The sequence below is a fragment of the Podarcis cretensis genome (assembly GCF_951804945.1).
Source record: "Podarcis cretensis genome assembly, chromosome: 2".
Classification (NCBI taxonomy): Eukaryota; Metazoa; Chordata; class Lepidosauria; order Squamata; family Lacertidae; genus Podarcis; species Podarcis cretensis.
The window spans coordinates 76,643,666-76,667,078 of NC_137171.1; the positions used below are offsets into that span (position 1 = coordinate 76,643,666).

At 41.8% G+C, this 23,413-nt stretch overlaps 2 protein-coding genes across 2 annotated transcripts in view; both read right to left on the reverse strand.

Moving 5' to 3' along the window:
- LOC307210195 (inter-alpha-trypsin inhibitor heavy chain H3-like) overlaps positions 1-23,413 on the reverse strand; it is a 66,365-nt gene that overhangs the window by 35,644 nt on the left and 7,308 nt on the right. Inside the window, exons 10-18 of the mRNA XM_079965765.1 lie at positions 22,510-22,691; positions 21,595-21,777; positions 20,145-20,284; positions 18,534-18,679; positions 17,262-17,300; positions 17,065-17,165; positions 4,127-4,363; positions 3,122-3,142; positions 347-513 (exon numbers count right to left, since the gene is read on the reverse strand). Of these exons, the coding sequence (XP_079821891.1) occupies positions 347-513; positions 3,122-3,142; positions 4,127-4,363; positions 17,065-17,165; positions 17,262-17,300; positions 18,534-18,679; positions 20,145-20,284; positions 21,595-21,777; positions 22,510-22,691 (1,216 nt within the window). The remainder of the gene's footprint in view (positions 1-346; positions 514-3,121; positions 3,143-4,126; positions 4,364-17,064; positions 17,166-17,261; positions 17,301-18,533; positions 18,680-20,144; positions 20,285-21,594; positions 21,778-22,509; positions 22,692-23,413) is intronic.
- Positions 9,289-16,790, reverse strand: LOC307211082 (inter-alpha-trypsin inhibitor heavy chain H4-like). Its single transcript, XM_079967346.1, has 7 exons — positions 16,661-16,790; positions 14,835-14,876; positions 14,018-14,158; positions 13,108-13,279; positions 11,823-11,977; positions 10,891-10,978; positions 9,289-9,687 (listed from the first exon to the last, which is right to left on the reverse strand). Exons 1-7 carry the CDS (start codon positions 16,773-16,775, stop codon positions 9,609-9,611), a joined length of 792 nt encoding a protein of 263 aa, XP_079823472.1. The 5' UTR covers positions 16,776-16,790; the 3' UTR covers positions 9,289-9,608.

Sequence of the window (23,413 nt, forward strand, 5' to 3'; positions counted from 1 at the left end):
TCAAGTATTGGACAAGTTGAAAGAAAAGTGCAGAGGAGGAAAATTTAACCCACCAGCTGAGCAACTGCAGACATTCACTCAACACATTTACTGCAACAATTTTCCTATCACATGTGAAATCCAAGTTGCAACGTGCCTTGACCAGTCATTGTGAGGGGAGAAACATCACAGATATATTTTCAGGGCCACGGAGCCTATTTGTAAACTAACCATCACCCTTTAACTAAAGAAATCAGATGGAAAGCAAAGAAAATAATGAAACACCAAGTATTTTAAGTCTCCGAAGACTGAGTTGTATTGTGCTCAATTCCCCAAGACAGTTGTTTAGAAAGTAAGTTGTACTCACATGGTGAAGTTGGTGATGAAAGCCGTCTTTGGAAGCTCCACATCAAATAAGGCTTCCTTGGACACATTTGCACGATTGACAGCTCGACTAGTGATGACATTGTGGGAAAATCGGGAGGTAACGAAGCACTCAATTTTCAGGCTGTAAATATCTATTCCATCAGTGATCTGGAGAGACAGAGAAACTAAAAATCACCACCATTTGTTTGATGCAATAGTGAAACAATAACCAATCAGAATTTGAATGAGCAAGATATGTATAAATCAAATATTTATTTCAGTACACCGTTTTAATCCCTCAACGTGGAACAGAAATGAAACAGCAGATATAATTATCACTCATTTTCTTGATATTTTTGATACAAAAGATGGAATAACATTATCCTCACTACTATATTGGCAAAGTGCTACTGTTATATTTATATTTTTATTTATTAAATTTGTATACCACCCTATACCCCTAGATCTCAAGGAGTCTTTAAACCTCCTTTGTTGACCACTAGCATTACGCTTTCCATTTTTATGTTCAGAACAGAGTAGTTGCTTTGGAAGATGATAATCAGGCAACCAAACAACATGACCAGTCCAATAAAGTTGATGCTGAAGAATCCTTGCTTCAGCACTAGTGATCTTTGCTTCTTCCAGCACACTGGCATTAGTTCACCTGTCTTCCCAAGCCAGTCTAGCCCCTCCCCCTTTTCAGGGTGAACAGAGTGGATCCTGCTGAGGTACTCAACTGCCTCATTCCTTGAATCAGAACAACTGAATCTGTATCCACTGACCATGTGCTGGTTCATGACTAGGGGCTTCCAGATTTCATGGATTGGGGTTTAGGATGGGTTTTTGGAAGACACCTGTGCGTGAATTTGTTTTATGTGTGTAGATCAGTTGACCAACACACAGTCTTTGCAGTGTCACAATGACTGGTAGATTCTTATCTGCTGCAGCCTTTATCCACCTTCACAGCCATTGTAACATACCACTTGCTATTGTTGAGGACTTCTTGGATCATTCTTTGTCTAGCTCTTTCCCTTTGACCTTACTGCCTTGGGTGACCCTGCTGGGAGTACAAGACTCTTGACAGCTTCACTCACACGGGTCGTAGGAATGGGCAATCCCACTCACCACAACAAGTTGATGATCCAGTGAGTGAGTCATTATTGGTGCCTGTTATTGGACCCACACAGAAACATTACAGTGTGAAGTAGCTCTGAGGAGGAGAGGTATTTCTTGATTGTCAATATTGCTAACTATTACTTCAGAGAGGAATTGTAGAGACTACCAGGAGTCAAGTGACAAGCTTAACCTTGCTCTTGAGTGCTTATTCTATCTAAGGAGAAAAACTCTCCTAGTATAGCAGATCCTTCATTTGATTCCCCCCACTCCACTCCATTTTATTTTTATTTTTGTTACTTCAAAACCATTGTAGTGGCTCAGATTTTGATAAGAAAGGGGGTTGTTGTTAACCTTTCATCACTTCCCAGTTGCCCAATAGGCATAATACACATGTGTCCTTTGGGTCCTGTACATGCAGCAAACCCCCAACCTATCCCCAAAAGAAAAAGGAACTGATTTTTTGTTTGCTATTCCTGCTTGTTTATTTAACCCCTTATTTCTACATACCCTTTCCCCTGTCCTTGATTTATTAAGCAACTTAGGCAAATATGCTGAACAAAGTTTGATCGCAGCATTACATTTCAAAAACATGCATTCTTTCTACAATTCAGGGAAACCCAAATTGACTGAAGGCATTGATTCCCAATCTCTAGATACTGTTGGACTACAGCTGTCATCATCCTTGACCACTGACCATGAAACTTTCCTATCTTGCATTGCAAATTCCATATCTTGAAATAATTAGCAGGGCTAAGAGCATTTATATTTAAAACAGAACCAATGTAATAATAAAAGGTTTTGTCATTAATGGGATGTACCTATAACTAAGGGGTTAACTAGCCTTTCTTTGTTCAAGGGCCGCAATGCCAGCAATGGGAGTATCTCCACATACATGCACGACACATGCCACATACATGCAGACCACAGACACTCAGCACACATACAACACACAAACTCAAGAGGCATGCAGGCATAGAGCACTCCACTCTCTCACAACACACACTTATACATATACTTTGCACACAAACATACATGCACATACAAACAACCAGCATTTTCTGCCGTCCCTACTGGGGTGGAGATGGCTGAAAAATGCTGCCAAGGGCAAGCAGAGGGTTTGTCTCCAATAAGAGTGCTGTGCTGCTTAGCACTGAGATCAGGAGACAAAATCCCACTGCTTGCTCTTTAAGAGTAAAAGGCAGCATCTCCCCCACTCTCAGTGGGGTGGTGGTAAAGATCAAGCAGAGGGCTTCTCTCTGATCTAAGCACTGTGGTGCTTAGTGCTGAGCTGGGAACCCCTTTGCTTGCTCATTACAGAGGATTTCTAAGGAGTGTGCAGGTGGATATTTTTATTTTATTTTTTAAAAAACTTTTTATTGATTTTCAGACTTGCATCCTAGGACATATCATTGATTGACAAGCAGTACAAAATACAAGAAAATATTAAACATATTATCTTCACACCAGATACTGAAGGTGGTGGTGGTGGGGTCACAACCAAATGGTCTGTGGAAAGGCAGAGAGATTTTGTGTCCTGATTTCAGTGCTGAGACTGGGAAATTAAACACTAAAAACCAGGCAGAGCACGTTATCTCCCCTCAGGCTATCCTCCCCTATACGCCAAGAACAACCTAAGTTTAAAAATGAGACGAGTACTTACAGTATTTGCAACATTTCTTTTCTGTAAAGAAAAAACAAAATAATAGGTTTCATTATTACCATATTCATTTGGAAATGCTCACACTAATAGGTGCATTTCAGTTTATTAGCCCTCATCAAGCCCATCACTGACTCCAAGCATTTGTCCACTATATTCTGAGGGTTCGTTCTGATCATTCTGGAGACTAGGTGCAGAAGAGATGGGGAAAATAGGAAGCTGTCTTATACCAAGCCAGACCATTGGTCCATTTAGCTCAGTATCGTCTAACCTTACTGGGAACAGGTCTGCATGGGTTCAGACAGCAGTGTCTCCCCACCTTTCACCACTCAAGATGGAACATGGGCATTACAAGACTAGCAGTGGGGCCTCTACTGATCTGACTTACCCATTATCTGAATTGTAACCTACAGTGCAACCCTATCTTCTCAGAGATAAGTCCCATGGAATTCAATGGGCCTTACTCGCACAGAAGTGTGTACAGTGGTACCTCGGGCTACATACGCTTCAGGTTACATATGCTTCAGGTTACAGACTCCGCTAACCCAGAAGCATTACCTCGGGTTAAGAACTTTGCTTCAGGATGAGAACAGAAATCGTGCTCCAGCAGCATGACAGCAGCAGGAGGCCCCATTAGCTCAAGTGGTGCTTCAGGTTAAGAACAGTTTCAGGTTAAGAACGGACTTCCGGAACGAATTAAGTACTTAACCCGAGGTACCACTGTATAGCATTTCAGTCCTAGATACTTATAATGCCAATGGACACACCTGGCATCTAGGGATCCTTTGAGTACAAGAGATAATATCTAGGATATCTAGGAGTCTACTTTGATACGAGAAATAATCCATACATCACTCTGTTTTTGTCCTAGGGATGTTCATGCACTGGAAGAAATACATTTACACTTGCAGAGCCCTGCCCCGAAGACTTTCGATGGCATTTCAATGCCAAAACGGGATTGCTTGTATCAATCCTATGATTTCAATCGCTGCTTCTTTGTATTCTTACCTTGATGTTTCTGATATTAGAGATTAAAAAATCGGATGTTCCAAGTGCAGGAATCAGTGCCAACAGAGTACAAAACAGGAGCTGGTTCCCCATGGTCAAAGAATGAATAAGAAAGCAGGAAGGATGAGCAGCCTTATAATCCATTTTGCAACAAGTTAATAGGTAACCAAAGCCGCAAATATTTATATACGGCTTTGTCAAGGATTGCTGGGTCTCCAGCATCGCAAGGTCAGAGGTTCATGTCCTGAAGCTGACAAAGGCAAAAATTTGAGCTGGTGTTGAGACAAAATTTAAGTGTGCCAGTGTGGTGTAGTGGTTAAGAGCGGTGGACTCGTAATCTGGGGAACTGGGTTCGCGTCTCTGCTCCTCCATCTGCAGCTGCTGGGTGACCTTGGGCTAGTCACACTTCTCTGAAGTCTCTCAGGGAAAGGAGATTGTTAGCCGCTTTGAGACTCCTTCGGGTGGTGATAAAGCAGGATATCAAATCCAAACTCTTCTTCTTCTTAAGTGTAGGATTTTGAGGTGTCTTTTCAGTGCAGATTTTTGGGCTGTGCCCACACGTGTCAAATTTTGGCTGTCTTTCCAGCTCAACCCCACAAAATGAAGCAGGGAAAATGAAGAAAAGCCAAAGGGGAGGCAAGTGCCTGTACCTTTGGTATTCTTGTTTGCTCCCTGGCTGAGGGAGGTAGTTGAACCTAGCTGCAGAGTGAGCTGTGGAGAGGACAGTGGGGCTCACTGGTTGATGACTTGGGCTGCATACATGATGCCCTCTTTGCCACAGGCCCACTGGACAAGGCTGTTAGACACATTTTCAACAGCTACCCTGGGATCTCACCTAGATGTTCCCTTCTGTAGGCAGCCATTTTACCACAGGGAGCTGAGGGCCATGTGGCTGTGTCCTGGGTGCCCCTGTCTGTCACATTAGCCAGCTCACTGTGAGTTCACCAGTGTTTTCATTGGGTGTCCCATGTGTTTCCCTCTCTTGTGTTAGGTGTCATTTGGGGTCCCTGCAGGATGTTTGGATAAAAGTATGGTTAGCGGTCTGCTCTCTATGCAGCTGGTGGCAATTGCTGAAAGCATTTCTTGATGCCCTGTGAACCCAGCCTCACCCTTGAGAAGCTGGGATCGAAGTACACATGGCATTGTCACGCCGGCCTCCCTGAGCCACTTTGTGATCCTTGCAAGGTGGTGCAGGAGAGACTCAGTGAGGGCGGTGTGAGCAGCGCCCCCAAAATATGTGTTTGGGGCAATTGCCCTGACAGCCCCCCACGATATGCCCCTGCCTTCAGGTCTTGGAGGGGAGAGGAAAAAACAATCTGATCCTGGCATTCTAGTTTCTTCATGAAAAAAGAGCGAGAAATTCCTCAAATGCAGGAATACTGCCCTACTCTGTCCAGATCGCTCAGACTCATGTCTGGTCTGATGCAGTTAAAATAAAATATTGTTAAACATTAAGGACATCTAAACATCTCCATCGTCTTTTCAGTGTCTATTGAAGAACTTTCCCTCCAAACAATTTTCTGAATAACTTTTTCAACTGGGGATTTTTATCCCAGTAACTGCATGGAATTTGGATGGCTTAATATATGAAATTGTTTTAATTTTTGATGTTATTATTGTTAATCACTTTGCGGTGTTTCATAGGAAGCAATTCATAAATGGAATTCAGTAAATGCCTAAATAAGAACATCAAAAACATTTAAAAACTGTCACATATATTCACACCTAATAATGACAAGGTTGCTATATTTTCTGGGCATATCATCTGCATACTGCAGACTTCAGGTTGGAAAGTAGCTCTGGCCTCATATTTCAGGTTGGAGTGGCTTATGACAGCCCTGCAGTGTAGGCTGAATACTGTAGGTTGAGGGGTCAGGCTAAGAGAGTAGTTTATAACAACCCTGTACTGTAGTGCTGTTACCTCCATGTTACATGTCGGCATTGGATTGTGACATTCATGAATACTGTAATGTGGTTCACTGGTTTACATTTATTACAACTTGGGAAGGAGGAGAGAGAGAGAGAGAGAGAGAGAGAGAGAGAGAGAGAGAGAGACTTATAGCAGTTCTGCAACCACTCTGAATATGACAGGTCAGAGGGGCGGCTGAGACTAGCTTAGGTTTCCCACCCTCACTAGTATCAGAAGGTCTCATATTCCACTGACTTGCATTCAAATAGGTTCTGCTTTTCAGAAACTCCACCCACTTTGCCCCCCCCCCCATTTTGTTCGTTAAATAAACCAGTGGAAACTAGAAAGGGCAGAGGTCCCTCTCTTTGCTGCCATTGTGGGGTGGGGTTTTTTTTGGGGGGGGGGTTGAGGGAGGGAATCTGTTGCCAAATCACAAAAGAAGAGAAATTTTAGATTTGTCCTTTGATTTCTATGGACAGTTTTTTAAAGGTCTATGGACAATGGAAATTAAAGTGTGTGTGTGCGTGTGTTCTCTGGAAAAGAAAGGGGACAATGGGGAAGAAAGTTTGTGTTTGTGTGATAAAGAACACAAGATTGCTAGAGAGAAGAAAAAGAAAAGCCAGGAGGGGAAACATAACTATTTTGGCTAGTAGCCATTTATTGCTTTATCTTTCATGGGAGGCGTGGGTGGTGCTGTGGTCTAAACCACTGTGGCTCTTGGGCTTGCTGATCAGAAGGTCGGTGGTTCGAATCCCCGCGACAGGGTAAACTCCCGTTGCTCTGTCCCAGATCCTGCCGAGTGGCGGAGCAAGGTCAGGTGGTACCCAGTGTGGAAAAATTATTGTCACCCCCCCCCCACAGTGAATTATTATTTGCCTGCAACAATGGGTTGACTTTATTTCATTGGGGAGGGGGGTTAAGTTGTTGAGCTTTTGCAGAGCCAACCTTTTTTTGGGGGGGGGGACATCGCGTGCCCTGTGGCGAGGCGCCTGCCGGCCACCATACACCTGAGGGAGAGCCGCTGGGCGGACCGTTTTGGCAGCGGGAAGCCTGTGCGCACCAAAGCAACAGCGTCTATCACAACCGTTGACTGCCGCACATCATTTTGTCACCCCCCTCAGAGGTGGCACCCGGGGCACACCGCACCCACCTTGCGATATCTCTGCACCTGCCAACCTAGCAGTTTGAAAGCATGCCAGTGCAAGTAGATAAATAGTTACTGCTGCGGCGGGAAGGTAAACGGCATTTCTGTGCGCTCCGGCTTCTGTCATGGTGTTCCGTAGCACCAGAAGCAGTTTAGTCATGCTGGCCACATGACACTGAAAGCTGTCTGTGTCCATCCAAGTTTATGGCCATCACTGCCTCCTGTGGGAGTGAGTTCCACATGACTTTGAGCTGCATGAAGAAGTACTTTTTAAAATATCTGTCCTGAAGCTTTAAATGTTCTGCTTCATTGGATACCCACAGGTTCTAGTGATATGAGGGAGATAAACTTTTCTCTAGCCACTTTCTCCAGGCCATGCATAATTATATAAAGGTCTACCATGTCACCTCTTACCTTTTCTATAATCAAGTAAGTCCCAAACGTTGCAAACTTTCCTCATGGGGGACTCACTCCATCCCCACAATCTTTTTGGTTGCCCTTTTCTGAACCTTTTCCAACTACTCTGAGGTGAAATGACCAGCACTGCACACACATTTGGCAGGCAAACATATTGCAAATGTACTATCTTCGGATTATCTATTGGCTTTAGATAAACAGACATTTGACCTCCTCAATGTTCCTTTAAGAGAAGCACAAAGGTCTTCACGTATAGCTTTTCAAAAATACCATTGATCAGAAGTGTGCTTCGGAAGAGGAGCTGTGTGGGGATTGTTTGGAACTCTATGTGAGTACAGTCTTGGATGAGGACGACTCTTTTGTATATGTAGTTTTGCAAGCCTAATGCTTTGAAGCTGTTCCAATGGGTTAGGGCAAAGTCTTTCTTAAATGTTGATTTAATGGCTCATTTGGCACCCATGAATGACTGTAGCTTGGTGGCAGAGTGCCTGCTTTGTAGAATGTCCCAAGTCCAATCTCTGATAAAGGTAAAGGTAAAGGTACCCCTGCACGTACGGGCCAGTCTTGACAGACTCTGGGGTTGTGCGCCCATCTCACTTAAGAGGCCAGGGGCCAGCGCTGTCCGGAGACACTTCCGGGTCACGTGGCCAGCGTGACATCGCTGCTCTGGCCAGAGCCAGAGCCAGAGCCGCACACGGAAACGCCGTTTACCTTCCCGCTGGTAAGCGGTCCCTATTTATCTACTTGCACCCGGAGGTGCTTTCGAACTGCTAGGTTGGCAGGCGCTGGGACCGAGCAGCGGGAGCGCACCCCGCCGCAGGGATTCGAACCGCCGACCTTTCGATCGGCAAGCCCTAGGCGCTGAGGCTTTAACCCACAGCGCCACCTGCGTCCCTCCAATCTCTGATACCTGCAACTAAATGGATCAGACCTTCTTCCAGAGACCCTGGAAAGACATTGCTAGCTGGAGTAGCCATTACAGAACTAGATGGATGAATATTATTATGACCTAATCTAAAAAACAGATTTCCATATTTCTAAGTCTATACTTTTGGAAATGAATGGACAATACTGGTAATGTGAATTTGAAGGCCCTTTGGGGTGAAATGGTATGGTAAAAATGAAGTTTAAGTCAACTGTTTCTTATCCTCTTTAAATACAGGGTGCATGAAACTGGAACTTAGAAAGACTGTTGGGGCATTTCTGAGAGGAATGTTGCAATACTGTTATTGAAGTAAGCTAGGCACCCTAATCACAAAGTGGACTGTGAGTGTATTTGAGTTAATGGAGCAATGTTTAACCCCTCATAATGGAATAGGAATACAGGATTTCTGTCTCTAGTCCCCTTCTCATGTTACACTGGTGGTATGGGAGCTGATAGGACATGGCATCATCAGGATAGCATGGCCCATGCTAGTGAAAAAGCCCATTTCCCCCAGTGGTAGCAGGGTGACCCTCCTGCTGGAAACCTAAGGATTCCTGAAATGTTGTTTAAAAATAGCATTAATCATATATACATGGCAGGTGTTTACACCGTGATTTGTTTGTTCCAAAATCCATCTAGAATCTCTGTACCACCATATAATGATATAATGGCACATTAAGTGAAGGGGACTTTCTACAGCACTTTCTTCCTTAGGAGATGGTGTTTTTTGTGTGAAATAAAGGTGAAAACAAGAGCCTGAACAGCAGTAGATTTCAGAATATTTTTAGTAACTGTATTATAGATCGTGTACAACCCCACCCCACACAGTGTCTTTGTCAAACTGGTTCCCTCCCTTTTAGTAACCATAAATGATAATTTTTTGTTCCTTGTCTGTGTTGCCAAATTAGCAAAAAACAAAACAAAAGCCTGCCCTGAAATTTGTCCAATTAGATGATTAGATTTAATGGCTCCACATTTAAAATTCTGCATTAAACATTTACAATTTTAATAGTTATCACTGAAATGAAATGTAATAGTTACACTTAATACAAAAGGTGGACATTTTTACTGCTTTAAATGCTGTTCTTCAAGGAGTTATATTCAGTGACCAGCAGGTAAAACTGACATTGGCTCCCTGTTCAATCCTGTAATCTTTCTTGTTTTGCCTTAAAAATGAAAGAGAAAAGAACAATAAGTGCCCATTGAAAGTAAAAGCCCCCTTGAAAGTCACATGAGCTTCTCAGTTATCCCCCTGCAAAAGATTTTTGTTTTAACATGACTGCATTTGTAGCCATTCCCCTGATTTTTGCTAGCAAACCCCTTTCCTTTGCAAATGGGATGAAAGGATCTGCCAATTTCACTTATCTCTATTTCTCATTTTTTCCCATCTTAAATTCAGCCTTCCACATTTATGCAGCAATTCACAGTATAAAAACGAAAAATCCTCATGAAGATTCATCAACATTCAGTGCAAATTTCTCCTAATAAACACATTTTGGGATGTGTTTTTTTACTAATGAACACATTTTTGAAAGCAATTTCCTCTAATATAATGCATTCTGTATCTCATTTTCACTAACATTTGTATGCACATTTCCCCCTAATATATGTATTTTTGTAAACATTGGTTGGTTGGAGAACTGTATAGCAAAATTCATTTGCCCAGGCAGGCGCATTATGTGACCCATGAGAGCAGCAAAACAACAAGATTGTACAATGGTGATGGGATAAAACCAGGGCAAATCTTTCTTGACAGCAGCAGGCAGGGTAAGGGTTGGCATGACATTGGGTCCAAGGACCCAATAAGCCCTCCCCACTGATGTTAACCCCCCGCTCCTTCACAAAGGGCAATTTTTTTCGTTGGCAAAGACTGGGGGAACTGGCCGAGGAAAGCTAGTAACAAGGGAGAGGTTAATGAATGTACTGAAGACCTGAAAGGCATGGGGATGACTCAAAATTTTTGAGTGGGGGGGAAAGTTGCATTTCAAGCATAAAATACCGTATATATTTTTATGTGCATAGAAAAGGTGTGGGTTGTTCTTTGAGGCTCCTAAAGGGCCACAAATACTTTGCTGATATGAAAATTCATGACAACACTGTTTTGAGCTGCATTTGCAGAACAACACTTCCAATTTTCTATATTTTATTATCACTTTCAACATTCTTCTTCATGTAAAATACTGCCCCCTCCCAAATTGCAGAGCAGTGTAAGGTATGTGGTAAAAGAGAAGCTCAGGGTACCTGGGCATTTTTAGCTAGAGAAAAGAAGACAAAGTACGGATATCTTAACAAGTTTCTCATACACACACACACACACACACACACACACACATTCATATAGTCTACAAGTGTTTTTCTGTGCCTTTTACCTTGTGAAACTATATGATTGTCCTCGTACAGTCAACATCTTCTTTCTATTGCTATGTCTTTGAAGACGTTTATTAGAGTAAAACTGACCTGGGGAACACAAAGAAAAACACAGGAAAATAACTGCAGTTCTCGAAGCTATGCTGGAGCAGCTGCAATACGCGTCTCACCCCCCCCCCCTTCCAATAAAGGCTAATTCCTGCTTGATTTTAGGATACATTTGACTACTGTCTAGTCTAGTATTTATCTTGATGGAAGTATTTTTTTTGGGGGGGCAGCTCACCATGGCCTTTGACAGGCCTATAGCAAACAAAATGGATAGACTGCAGAACACTTGCGCCTACTATGAATAATAATCAATAATTAAACATGAGAAGGTAGTTTTACTCATAAAACAACAAGCTCAGTGTTTCTCCAAGTTTTCTCTAGACATTTATTCAACACTTGTCCTCTTTTCTGAGGTGGATCTGCCTTGTACGTGAGGAACGGTGAGCCCCAAGGAGGAGGCAGCCATGGCCAAGAGGCTGACATGGGTTCCCTCTCCAAAGATAGGAGTAAGAACATCAGGTTGGGCCTGGAAACTGAGGAAGATCTTCGGTGGCTCTCCTGACAATCATGTCAGCACCCCCCCCCCCCAATTCTCACAAGTATTGGTGTAGTGACGGAGAGATTGAGCTGTGAACCAGCCAGTTGCCAGTTAAACATAACTTAAGGTGTCATGAACTGACTAGGTGACTTAGGAAAGCCACTAAATCAGGGCTCCCCTTCTCATCCCCACTCCATCTGAAATGTAGAGACATTCATGCTCATTTCCTTTCAGAATTGTTCCAAGGATATAAGGTATACAGTGTTAAGTTATAGTGCTACATCAAAATCAAACTTAATGGTAAATAGCATGAGGATTGTTACTTCATTGCAAAATCTGAATACGTACCAAAAAGTCCAGCAATGTTGTTAGAAAAAAGTTCACTATTCTTGAAGTGCAATCCAAGGAAATTAAGAGGGTTCTTCATATAGTAAACTTGTATTGTGATACCATCTGGTCCTGATAGTGAAAGACTCCTTTCCTTTTCAATAAGAAAGCTCAACCTAGGAAGGAAGTGATGCTGTTATTTCTAAATATATACGTGTTGAAATAAATGAATAAATATTAATATATAGAAATATATACATTATTACTATAGAATACCAAATGTTTGTAGAGTTGTGGCACTATATGTATTGTAACAATTCAATATTCCCTGAATTAGCTCTTGATCTGCAATCCCAGTTTCAAGGTGGCATAATTTAATAGGCATTTCTGCATTTGGTTCTTGTTGCATTTCTTATTTTTAAAAAATATTTACACTCTTCTTATGACACAATAGTTACCAGCAACAGGTAAAAATATTAAGAGACCATGTAAAAACAACCAAAAAAGGTGTCTTACAAAGATCTTTGAGGAGGAGATTCCACTGATGTGGGGCCACTATTGAAAAGATTCTGTCCCAGGGGGCTACCATCTTGCTTTAGCACGTTTATAGGGTTCCTGCAAATAACTTGACCCTAAACTATTTAGGGCTTTACATTTAAAGGTAAAATCAGCTCCTGAAATTGAAATCGTTTGATTTTGATTAGGACACTCTCCAGACACCAATTCAGGGTTCCACTGTCTTCCTGTCTTCCTAAGATTAGCTTCAGCTGTTTCGCATTGGTGTTAAAAAGTATGGGGGGGGGGCAAGATATAATCTCATGATCGGTGCCACTCTAACTCTATGCCCCCAACACCCCCTCCAGTAACGGCTGTCCAAAACGGCACCACTGCCAATTGTATCTGGATGCTGTGACATCCAAGCCACAAAGTGAACCAGAACAAAGCTCAGTGGGCACAATTCACTGAAACATTTCAGCTTGAGCTACTGAGTAAATTTCATTATTTTCTGGCCAATTAACTGCTTCTCGCCAGTCTAAGCTAACATATATTATGAAGCACCTACCTCAGTTCATAGGAAATTAAAATGCTTTGTTCAAAGAGAAAACCAATATTTTTTAGAGTCCCAAAATGAGGGAATCCACTGAATTTCACATGAAAGCTGTTATTTGGATGCATGAACAACAAAGGCTTGTGCTTTGGAAAATTATGTAAGTTTAGGAGTTAAAGAATGTAAAAGTAGCATTAAGTATAGCCTTAAAGTCAGACCAACCAACACTGAAAAGAAACTGAAAATATCAAATATTACCCTCTAGTTGTTAAAGATGCATTCTTTGTCCATGGGAAAGAGTTCACATTGCCCTGATCATTCAGTATAATTTCTCCCATTGACATGTTGATTTGCACATTGGGTGTCTGATAGATTACGTTGAACTCCACAAACTTTCTGTTTTCTCCAAGCTTTCCAGTCACTTGGATCCCTGAAAATATAATAGTCAAAATAAATATGAGGATCATACACAAGAAACATATTGCTGTTTACTAAGCAACAATTTAATATAAATAAAACTGTTATAAGCTCAAGAGCAACAAATTCCATGTGTTGCCACCACTTCTTGTCACCTTTTTTGAATGCCTCCTGAAATAACACAGTTGGCCAGAACTGCAAGAGCTACAGCTAGAACCAGATGACACAACTAGCTTGTATTTGTTGGTTAGTATTGACAAATGTACATAACTTACCAAAGTAAGACATGTGATGACAGATAGAGAGAAGATACAGGCAGGTATAAAAGAAGTAAACTCTGAAATTGGACCCTCAACCTTTAAAACAAATAGTACTGATCAAGTACTATGTTGGCCTATGGACCATGAAATAATAACAATAAATAACAATATTAAAAAGTGAGACATGTGATTCAATGTTGCAGGAAGGATTTCTACAATGAAATATGTGAAACACTTTGAACAACTGGAATGAGACATGTAAAACCACGTATTCTGACTAATGCATGATATTAGCAACAGAAAACCATGTCACAACATTTTTCAGTGTAAGCTCTAGATCTACAAGACCAATAGTGTTGAGATTTTCCGGGTCAGCGGTTTTAATATATTTCATTGTCAAATAAAATGCACTCACACAGATTTCTGGAAACAACCAAAATGCTTGACATGAAAGTTAGGGAGTTGACAGCAGCTTACATTAGAAGCCTTACCTTTGTCTGTGTCAGTTAGCAGGGTTATGGGTGTTTGCAACTGTCCATTGATATTTAAACAAATGGGATTTTTTTCATGAGTCAGTTGAAGAATGAAACTTGGATACTCATTAACAGCGTCTGGGAGAGACTGAACGTTGCCTAGGAATCAGTAGAAACCAAAAAATATTGTCATTTTTAATAGTGCAATTTGTGAGTTTGGACCTGCCTTGCCAAACCTTCAGTGAAGTCATGCCAAAACTGCGTTTGGGTCTTCCATACTGATTCCAAATGGTGGCTGGTGGCCCAAAGTCATCCTGCTCACATATGACAAAGGCCCCGTAGAGTAGACTTAAAATTAAGCGATAGAGACAGGACAAGCACTAAGGAAGGTGACACCTTGAGTTTTCTCAATTCCCAATTCACACATGCTACATATTACACACACACTCTTAACAAACCTGAAAAGGTTGTGTATGGGGGGTTTTTTATATAAAAAAGAATAGCAACCTCAGAAGGCTGCGAATTTAGGAAGAGAGTGGCTGCTTTATACTGAGTCAGGTCATTGATCTATCTGTCTCAGGACTGTCTACACTGACTGCAGGGTTCCAGGCAGAAGTCCTTCCAAGTCCTACCTGGGGAAGTTGGGGGATTGAATTTGTTCTGAGGAGTGGCCTCGGTGCTGCTTAACCTGTTCCTCACCAAACATTTCCCCACTTAGTCTTGAATGTTGCTCCCCTCCACCTTACCAATGGGATTCCAAATACATGTACCCATATCAGAAGCACCTCATGGAGGGGAAAATATATTAATAGAGAATAAAGTGTGAATTACTCACCAGGGTGACTCCCCAGCAACGTGTATGAATAATCCGCATAATCTAAATAACCCAAAAATATATAAATTGTTAATTTTCTGCTGTTATACTACATAGGTACTAGATCAAACTTCCATACCCTGGTGTCCTCCAGAGATTTTGGACTATGATTCCCATCATGTCTCATCGCTGGTCATATGGACTGGGATTCTGTTTTTTGTTTTTGTTTTTCTTATTTTTTATTTAACAGGATTCGTATTTTTTATTTAGCAGGATTCTTATTTTTTATTTAACATGTCCCATTTAAGGTATAGGGACACATTGCTACCCCTAAATTGTTTTCCTAATATATTTTTTAAATCACAATCACTATGCAGCAAACAATACTGCCAAGTGGCTTTTAAATACTGTATATCAATTGCCAACTACATTTGGCTGAAAGATTCATCTAGGAGAAATGCCACTTGATGTCCCTGAAACAGGGCAAAATCTGCTAGGCAAAAACACTCAGAAAGTGAACACTGGCAGCTTCATGCATATTTATTCTCAAGGTAAAAAAATAAGCATTCCTCCTTTCCCAAGAACACTGAACTTAACATTTTGTGGGTGTCATGCAATTTCACACTGACAAATTCAGGTTGCACAACTAAAGCATATTTGATGCTCTTGCACACACAGAGAGACTTTTTGCAGTAAAGAATGTGGCAGGAAAAAGCACTGGAAATTGTGAGATAACAAATTTTTGATGCAGCACTGTACAACCTCCCTGCAAACAAATCAGAGTAAATCTTCAATAAACCAGAGCCATTATATAACCTCCCTGAAAACATTCTGCAAACAAATGAGGATGAATGCTCAATAACTTATCACCTGGAAGCAACGCTAAGCCAATTATAAAGCAGCTATTCACAGTCCCTTATTCATGAAGGGAAAACAAAAACCTGGAAGCTCTAGTTGGGAGCAAGGACCTCAGGACCTCATATAAAGACCCTCCCCACTTGCACTCCTTCCCAAGGCTATTTCTGCCTCAAGTTGCGACTAAGAAAATTACAGAAAACCAGAGTCTCACAAAACTGATTAATCATAGAATCATAGAGCTGGAAGGAACCCCAAGGGTCATCTAGTCCAACTCTCTGCAAAGCAGGAATCAAACTCACCACCATGAGATTAAGAAAGAGAAAAGGGATTATCAAATCAGTAGTAGCTTGCATACCCAGCTGTGGGGAGCAGGGAGAGGAAAATGGTGAGTGTAGCACTCCTCCAAGAAAACAAAAAAACCCAGATAATCTTTAATTCTTAAATATTGTGCATTGAGTGTGCTAAGAGTGTATACTCCATTGATTTGAGAGGAAAGGTCCAATTCTTTGCAATCACCAAATTACAAGAACACTAATGTTGTCCTGTCTGCATACTTGTGGCCAAACCCATAGCACTGGCGCAGAGAGGCTCATACATGCAAGTGATGTACTTAAAAGTAGGAGGCGGGCCCAACCATCTGTGGAAAGAGAAAGCTGTAATTTTTACGTCCATTATAATATGCCACCATCGGCTCCCAGGGACCAACTGTTTTACAATGGCTGCAGAAGAAGGAACACAGAGTGGAAGATAAGCCTAAACCAGGGGGGTCCAAACTTTTTTCAAAGAGGGCCAGATTTGATGAAGTGAACATGCGTGAGGGCCGACCACAGTTGTTGAGATTTTTAAAGGATTTTTGAGCTTTTTTTTTAGGATTTAGGATGTACTGCCATGGGAGCCAGATTAAATCAACTGGTGGGATGGATTAGGCCACTGAATCGGACTTTGGACATGCCTGGCTTAAACCATACAAGAATGTGATGGAGCATTACTTTGCGCAGCAGTAATAAAAAAATCGGTTTGGGGACGGTCATAGTAACGCCTAGATGGTCCTACTGAAAAAGAAGGAAGTGTTTCAGTATGTGTAAGTACAGAAGCAAAGCACATTCTACCCTAATACAATTTGTGTCCATACTATCCCTGACATAAATATAATTCTTCTAGTTCCCTCCCCTCCTTTTTCCAACGGCACACATTGTGTTTCCAACTTCACATGGCTGTGTCCAATGGCTCACAAAGAGAAACCCTGCTTCTGGCTCTGCATCTCCAGAGAGAAACAGAGCCACTCTAACCCCATACGACTTCAGCATTGCTGTTGGCGGATTCTTAGTGACTCTGCAACTTCTGTACAGGAGAGCGATAAGTGCCTCAATTCTCAACACTCCAGAAAACAGACTGTGGAGCTGTAGCAGTAAATTTGTGAAGATTTCATACCATAACTCCCGGAGTTGTCAAGAGGATCGCTACCTCCTATGATTCTAGAAGATTTCATCATGCCTATGAGAGAGTCTCATGGTTAGATCATTTTTCTCACAGTACAGAAATTCTTAGGAATAAGTTACTGGTTTTTAATTGTTGAATTAGATTACATACCAAACGTTCGATCTGCAGCAGTGTTTACATTCTCATTATCTGGTCAAAGAAACAAAGACAGCTTCAATGGACTATAAGCTCCATCTCAATTTTTATTTATCCTGTGTTTGCGCCCACTGAATTATGCCATAGTCTTTGGGTGCTATTGGGAAGTAATGTGTGCTAATCTGTCACCTTTCTCGATTGACCTTTTTGAGAAAACTATTTCACAACAATAGTACAATTTCACAGTTTTGGGGTACCTAAATTGCTCAGTGGAAACCAGAAAAGATATGTCACCAACATTCCTCATACTCATTGTAGATCCATAGAAATCAATAGACTTAAGTTACTTATTACTGAAGTTATTGGATTTTAATGGGTCTCAGTATGGCTTAACAGACAATCACTCACCAAATTCTATTGCTGAAAACCACAAACCAGTTCAGGAATAATGCCAAAGAGTCTGCCTATTATATCATTCTAAGCATTTCACACTATTTTCTATTGTCAGACCAAGGGAAGCAATAGTAGCACTTTATTCTGCCTTGGTCAGACCACACCTGGAGTCCTGTGTCCAGTTCTGGGCATCACAGTTTAAGAAGGATATTGGCAAGCTGGAACATGTGCAGAGGAGGGTAACCAAGATGATCAAGGGTCTGGCCACCAAGCCTTATGAGAAATGATTGAGGCTATTGGGTGTTAAGACGGGAGAAGAGAAGACTAAGAGGTGATTTGACAGCCATTTTCAACTATCTGAAGGGCTGTCACGTGGAAGATGCAGCAAGCTTGTTTTCTGCAGCTCCAGAAACCAATGAACCAATGGATTCAAATGACAATAAAGGAGATTCCAAATAAACATCAGCAAGAACTTCTGACAGAAGTGGAATGGACTCCCTTCGAAAGTGGTTGACTTTCCTTCATTGGAAGTTTTTAAACATAGGTTAGATGGGCATCTGCCAGGGATTCTTTAGTTGTGTTTTCTGGTATCCCTTCCCACTCTACAGTTCTATGATGCTATGAAAGGTATATTCAGCACCAGTAAGATACCAGTGCTATCACATCAGTGACTTCACCTTTCTTCACATAATTATAAGCTACATTTATCATTATCCTTGTCTCAATAGTTCTACTTCTATCTGACTGTTTTATCACTATCTCAACACACCCACATAACCAGAGCTCTCAACTCATTCTTCTAGCACTGAACCTGAAGGAGATTCAAAAGATAAATGCATGTGCAAACTGTTTTTATCACTTCAGTTTGAGATGGGAGCAATTTTTCTGATTTACCTGCCTCTGTAGGCTTGTTTGCCACCTCTTGAGCATCAGGTTTGGTGACCACCATGGAAGTGAGAGGTGTAACAAATCCAAACTTCAAGGAGATGTTCAAAACTTGAGCTTCCAGGTTTTCCCGCTGTTCTCCATCAGCTGAAGCACTAGGATACAGAGGCAAAATCTGCACTGTCTGCTTTCTACACATGATCCAGTGAAACAAAATACAGAGACTTACGTATACGCGTTGGGTTTTATGTTAGGAATGCTGGCTTGTATCCCACTAGATAACTGCACACACAGAACAACACCCACAAGTGTAATAGGGCTTCCCCTCCTTCTCCTACCCCCATGGGCCCCCTACACCAGCCTCTAACCTGCTCTGAAGGGTTTGGGTGGGGGAACCCACACACAGAACAACACCCACATTTATACAGTGATGGCTTCTCCCAAAGAATTCTGTGAATGTAATTTTCCTCACAATTCCCAGAAGCTATAACAAACTATATTCCTGGGATTCTGTTGAGGATCTTATGTGCTTTAAATATATATTTACATTAGTATTAGGATAACAGTATCAAATATATAAAAGAATGTATGGGTTAGAGTATTTTTGTATATATTCGTATAGTTTCCCCCCCTCCTTTACACAGTTGTATGTTCTTTGTTCTTTTTCCCCTTTTTGCACCACTTTATTGCTTCGTAGTTGAAAAAAATTCAATAAAATATCAATTTTAAATATATGGTGTGGATGTGACTACAATAATGAAAGCCAAGGGATTGTCAGCATCAGCCTAGATCTTGCAGAAGAAAGTGTTTCTCAAGTCACTAAGCAACTATTATTCACTTTACATTGTGTTATGAGTTGCGAGGGAGTAGGCTGTATGCCAATTCCCTTCTAATCCCTGGATCCAGCAAGTGTTAAAAATGAATCAAGGATTCAAATTCCTGGAATAGCCAGGCTAGCTTCCTGGTGAGGTCATGTACTGTTAAGGTAACAAAAGAAGGTGATATGTGCCAGACAGCAAATGGGTGCCCCCCCCCAACTTGCTGGTAGTTATAAAGATAAAGGCCATGGTTGGGAGTTAAGTTCTGGGAGTTAGAATCTGGAAGCAAAGCTGTGGGCCGGGTAGCCAGAGAGAGAGAGAGCCATGCCTGATTTCTGTTGGGATCCAAGGTTGTGGCTATAGGAGAATAATGATCCTCTCGAGGAGTTCATGCTGTGAACCCCTCCATCAGAGGCTGTGTTTGTATGTATGTGTAAATAAACCATATACAGTCATACCTTGGATCCTGAACGTTTCTGTAGCCGAATGTTTTGGCTCCCAAACGCTGCAAGCCCAGAAGTGAGTGTTCTGGTTTGCGACATTCTTTGGAACCTGAACATCTGACGTGGCTTTCAATTGAGTTCAGGATGCTCCTGCAGCCAACTGGAAGCTGTACTTTGGTTGGTGAACATTTTCAGAAGTCGAACAGATTTCTGGAACTGATTCCATTTGACAACCAAGGTATGACTGTATCATAAAGACACCACAGCCTCATTCCAAGGGGAACATGAACCCTAGATAAGCACATAGAACCCCTGGAATCTCACATGCTTCAGAGCTTGCAACACTATTATTAGCTTACGATTTTTCTAGCAGCTGCTGAATTGTCAAGTAGGCCCATAATCTCTCAATGAAATTTCCAAAGATGTATTTCTGATGCTGAAATACTTGCTCCTTTTCTCTTATATTTGCCTCTTCTTTAAGAGTAAGTTCACTGGCATGCTGGAAAGCAAGCGGGGAGTGCAAGTTATTCAAAGTAACACTCAGTCTGAATATAAGCAACACATACTGTTTTCTGCACAAACTGATGTTAGAGGGGAAAACCTATTTATGCAAACTTTTAAGATTGGAGGGAAGAGAGAAGAGTAGGCATCTACTGCATTCATGAAAACAACAAATTATGAATATAACAATAAAAACAAGACAATTGTGAGCTCATGTTTTTGCTGGAGATGCTGAGATCCAAGGGTGCATGGCTGCCATGTCCCCCTCATGCTGCCCTCCCCGAGTGGTCTTGCAAAGCAGTTCAGGGCTGGCTCAGGGAGGGTGGCTGGAGTAGCCCGACCCCCAATGTGCCTGGAGCACCCTGTCAGCCCCCTCCCTGCTACGCCCCTGGTTGCATACATTTAGGCTCCAGGCAAAACTGTTTCTTTTCAACATACATTTGGCAGATTAACCTTCTATGGCTTCTTAAATGTGTTTGTGGGAGGGAGCGTCATTGGTTTGTTTTGGTAGCAATGCGCTCTATGTGGGGCTACCTTCGAAGTTGACCCAGAAACTACAACTAATCCAGAATTCGGCAGCTAGACTGGTGACTGGGAGCGGCCACTGAGACCATATAACACCGGTCTTGAAAGACCTTCATTGGTTCCCAATACGTTTCCGAGCACAATTCAAAGTGTTGGTGCTGACCTTTAAAGCCCTAAACGGCCTCGGTCCAGTATATCTGAAGGAGCGTCTCCACCCCCATCTTTCTACCCGGACACTGAGGTCCAGCACCGAGGGCCTTCTGGCGGTTCCCTCACTGCGAGAAGCCAAGTTACAGGGAACCAGGCGGAGGGCCTTCTCGGTAGTGGCACCCTCCCTGTGGAATGCCCTCCCACCAGATGCCAAAGAGAACAACAACTACCAGACTTTTAGAAGACATCTGAAGGCGACCCTGTTTAGGGAGGCTTTTAATGTTTGATGTAGTACAGTACTTTAATATTTTTTTGGAAGCTGCCCAGAGTGGTTGGGGAAGCCCAGCCAGATGGGCGGGGTATAAATAAATAAATAAATAAATAAATAATTGTTTTTATATCTGTTTTATTATGTATTATGTATTTTGTATTCTCATTTTGTATTTTTCTATTGTGAACCTCCCTGGGATATTTGGATGAAGGATTTCCCCCCTTAAATTTCAAATACTTTAAAAAATCATAAAAGGAAAAGCAGAGTTTTAGTTTCAAAGCAGAATGTACCACAGAATGTTGGGGAAAGAAAAATGACTACGCAGCCCAAAGTTGTTCATACAAAAGAAGCAATTTACTTACTCCTTTAGCCTTAATTTCCACAGGAAGATCATCAACGTCATTGCTGAGCTTTCCAGCTACAACAATTTCAGAGCCATCAAAGAGCAACTTGAAATTATTCTGAGTTATTTCCAGTACGGCATTGTCTGGGTACTTCATTTCAATCTCTTTCAGGATAGGCGTAGCTACCTCTTGATAAAAGCCCTTGAATGAGACAGACAGAAAATGTAACCATAGGAACAAATCCCATTGGCAGAAGCCTGCACAAATATTTCTGTTAATGCAATGAGACTCTCCCCCACTCTCCTTCCTCCATGTGCCCCCACACCCTCCAAAATTGGCTCTGGGGTGGTCAGGAGAACCCCAAGAACAGCATGCATAGGAAGCAGAAAGGGGAAGGCTCCGTGTTGACGGAACGTTTTCCATAGCACAACAAGGGACACAGTGGCGCCATGGTCTAAACCACTGAGCCTCTTGGGCTTGCCAAGCAGAAGGTTGGCGGTTCGAATCCCTGCAACAGGGTGAGCTCCCGTTGCTCTGTCCCAGCTCCTGCCAACCCAGCAGTTCGAAAGCACGCCAGTGCAAGTAGATAAATAGGTTCCGCTGCAGTGGGAAGGTAAACAGTGTTTTCGTGTGCTCTGGTTTCCGTCACGGTGCTCTGTTGTGCCAGAAGCGGTTTAGTCATGCTGGCCACATGACCTGGAAAGCTGTTTGTGGACAAACGCTGGTCCCTCGGCCTGAAAGTGAGATGAGCGCTGCTCCCCATAGTTGCCTCTGACTGGACTTAACTATCCAGGGGTCCTTTACCTACCTTTTAACTTATAGCACAACACTGAATTCCTTTCCATAGAGAAATATTTTGGCCTACCTGAAGACAGTTTTGAGATTCTTCATTTAAAACATATGTATATGTTTTGATTGTTGTTTCTCCCCTACCTGGAGCTGCAAGGCTGCATCTGAGTCCTCGTAGATACGGCGAGCCACTCCCCCATTTTCTAAAGCCATCTTCTCCAAAAATGTGTAGCTGACGTCAAATCCAAAGCCAAGGCAGTAGAGGAAGTACTTCCCCTCATTAGCTTCTCGTATGTTTCTTTGAATCTTATCAATGTTTGTTTCACCTGTCATATATGGGTATAAAATGTGAACACACCCTGCCACCGACAAAATAATTAAATATGCTGCATTTTGCAAGAAAGAAGCAGATGTTGGGAGTATGAAAAATATTAATGAGTTTACAAACACCCACTGACTTTTCAATTAAAGAAAAAACTTAGAAACAAATATTGGATATTTGTGTTCAACTATAATACATATTTCTTCTGTACCAAGAAAAATGTTTTGTATTTAGGATATCCTATTTCTTATTGAGAAACTGCAGAAGTACTATATTGTAGCCAGATAAACGCTATATTGTTTTTTCCCCATCTGGCACTCATACAATCTAGTGAGTCCGAAGGAAATGAAGGTGTGAAAGAGAGTTATAAAACATGAGGAAATTTTGTAGACTTATACAGCAAGCTGATGTCTGGAGGATATTCTGTGTTCCCACTTAGGCTGTAACTGCTTGAAGAAAGTTCTGCTGAGGATCAGTCTGTGTGTGATTCTTCAACTCCTCTCTGTTTAGCATCCCCCTCCCTCTGTTTAGACTTTTTTGCTTATTTGATTATCTGTTTGTCAATTGTATGGATATGTTGAATGTTTAAGAGGCTCGTAAAAACCAAACCCAAAGATATTGGGAGAAACTTTACTGGAAGGTTTGAAACGGCCAATTGTTGAAGAGAAAGAGAAGCTTGAAAGGGGGTCACACAGAGAGAGAGAAAATGTCTGATTAAAGTAATTG

Bases quoted from the DNA above. Each gene is read 5' to 3' on its own strand.
- LOC307211082 (XM_079967346.1), bottom strand. From the start codon at position 16,775: ATGTGCTTTGCTTCTGTACTTACACATACTGAAACACTTCCTTCTTTT. The intron at 14,877-16,660 runs GTAATGCTCCAT...TGGGTTATTTAG, and splicing joins TTTTATTACTGCTGCGCAAA to ATTATGCGGATTATTCATAC. The intron at 10,979-11,822 runs GTACGTATTCAG...TGTGTTCCCCAG, and splicing joins CAACATTGCTGGACTTTTTG to GTCAGTTTTACTCTAATAAA.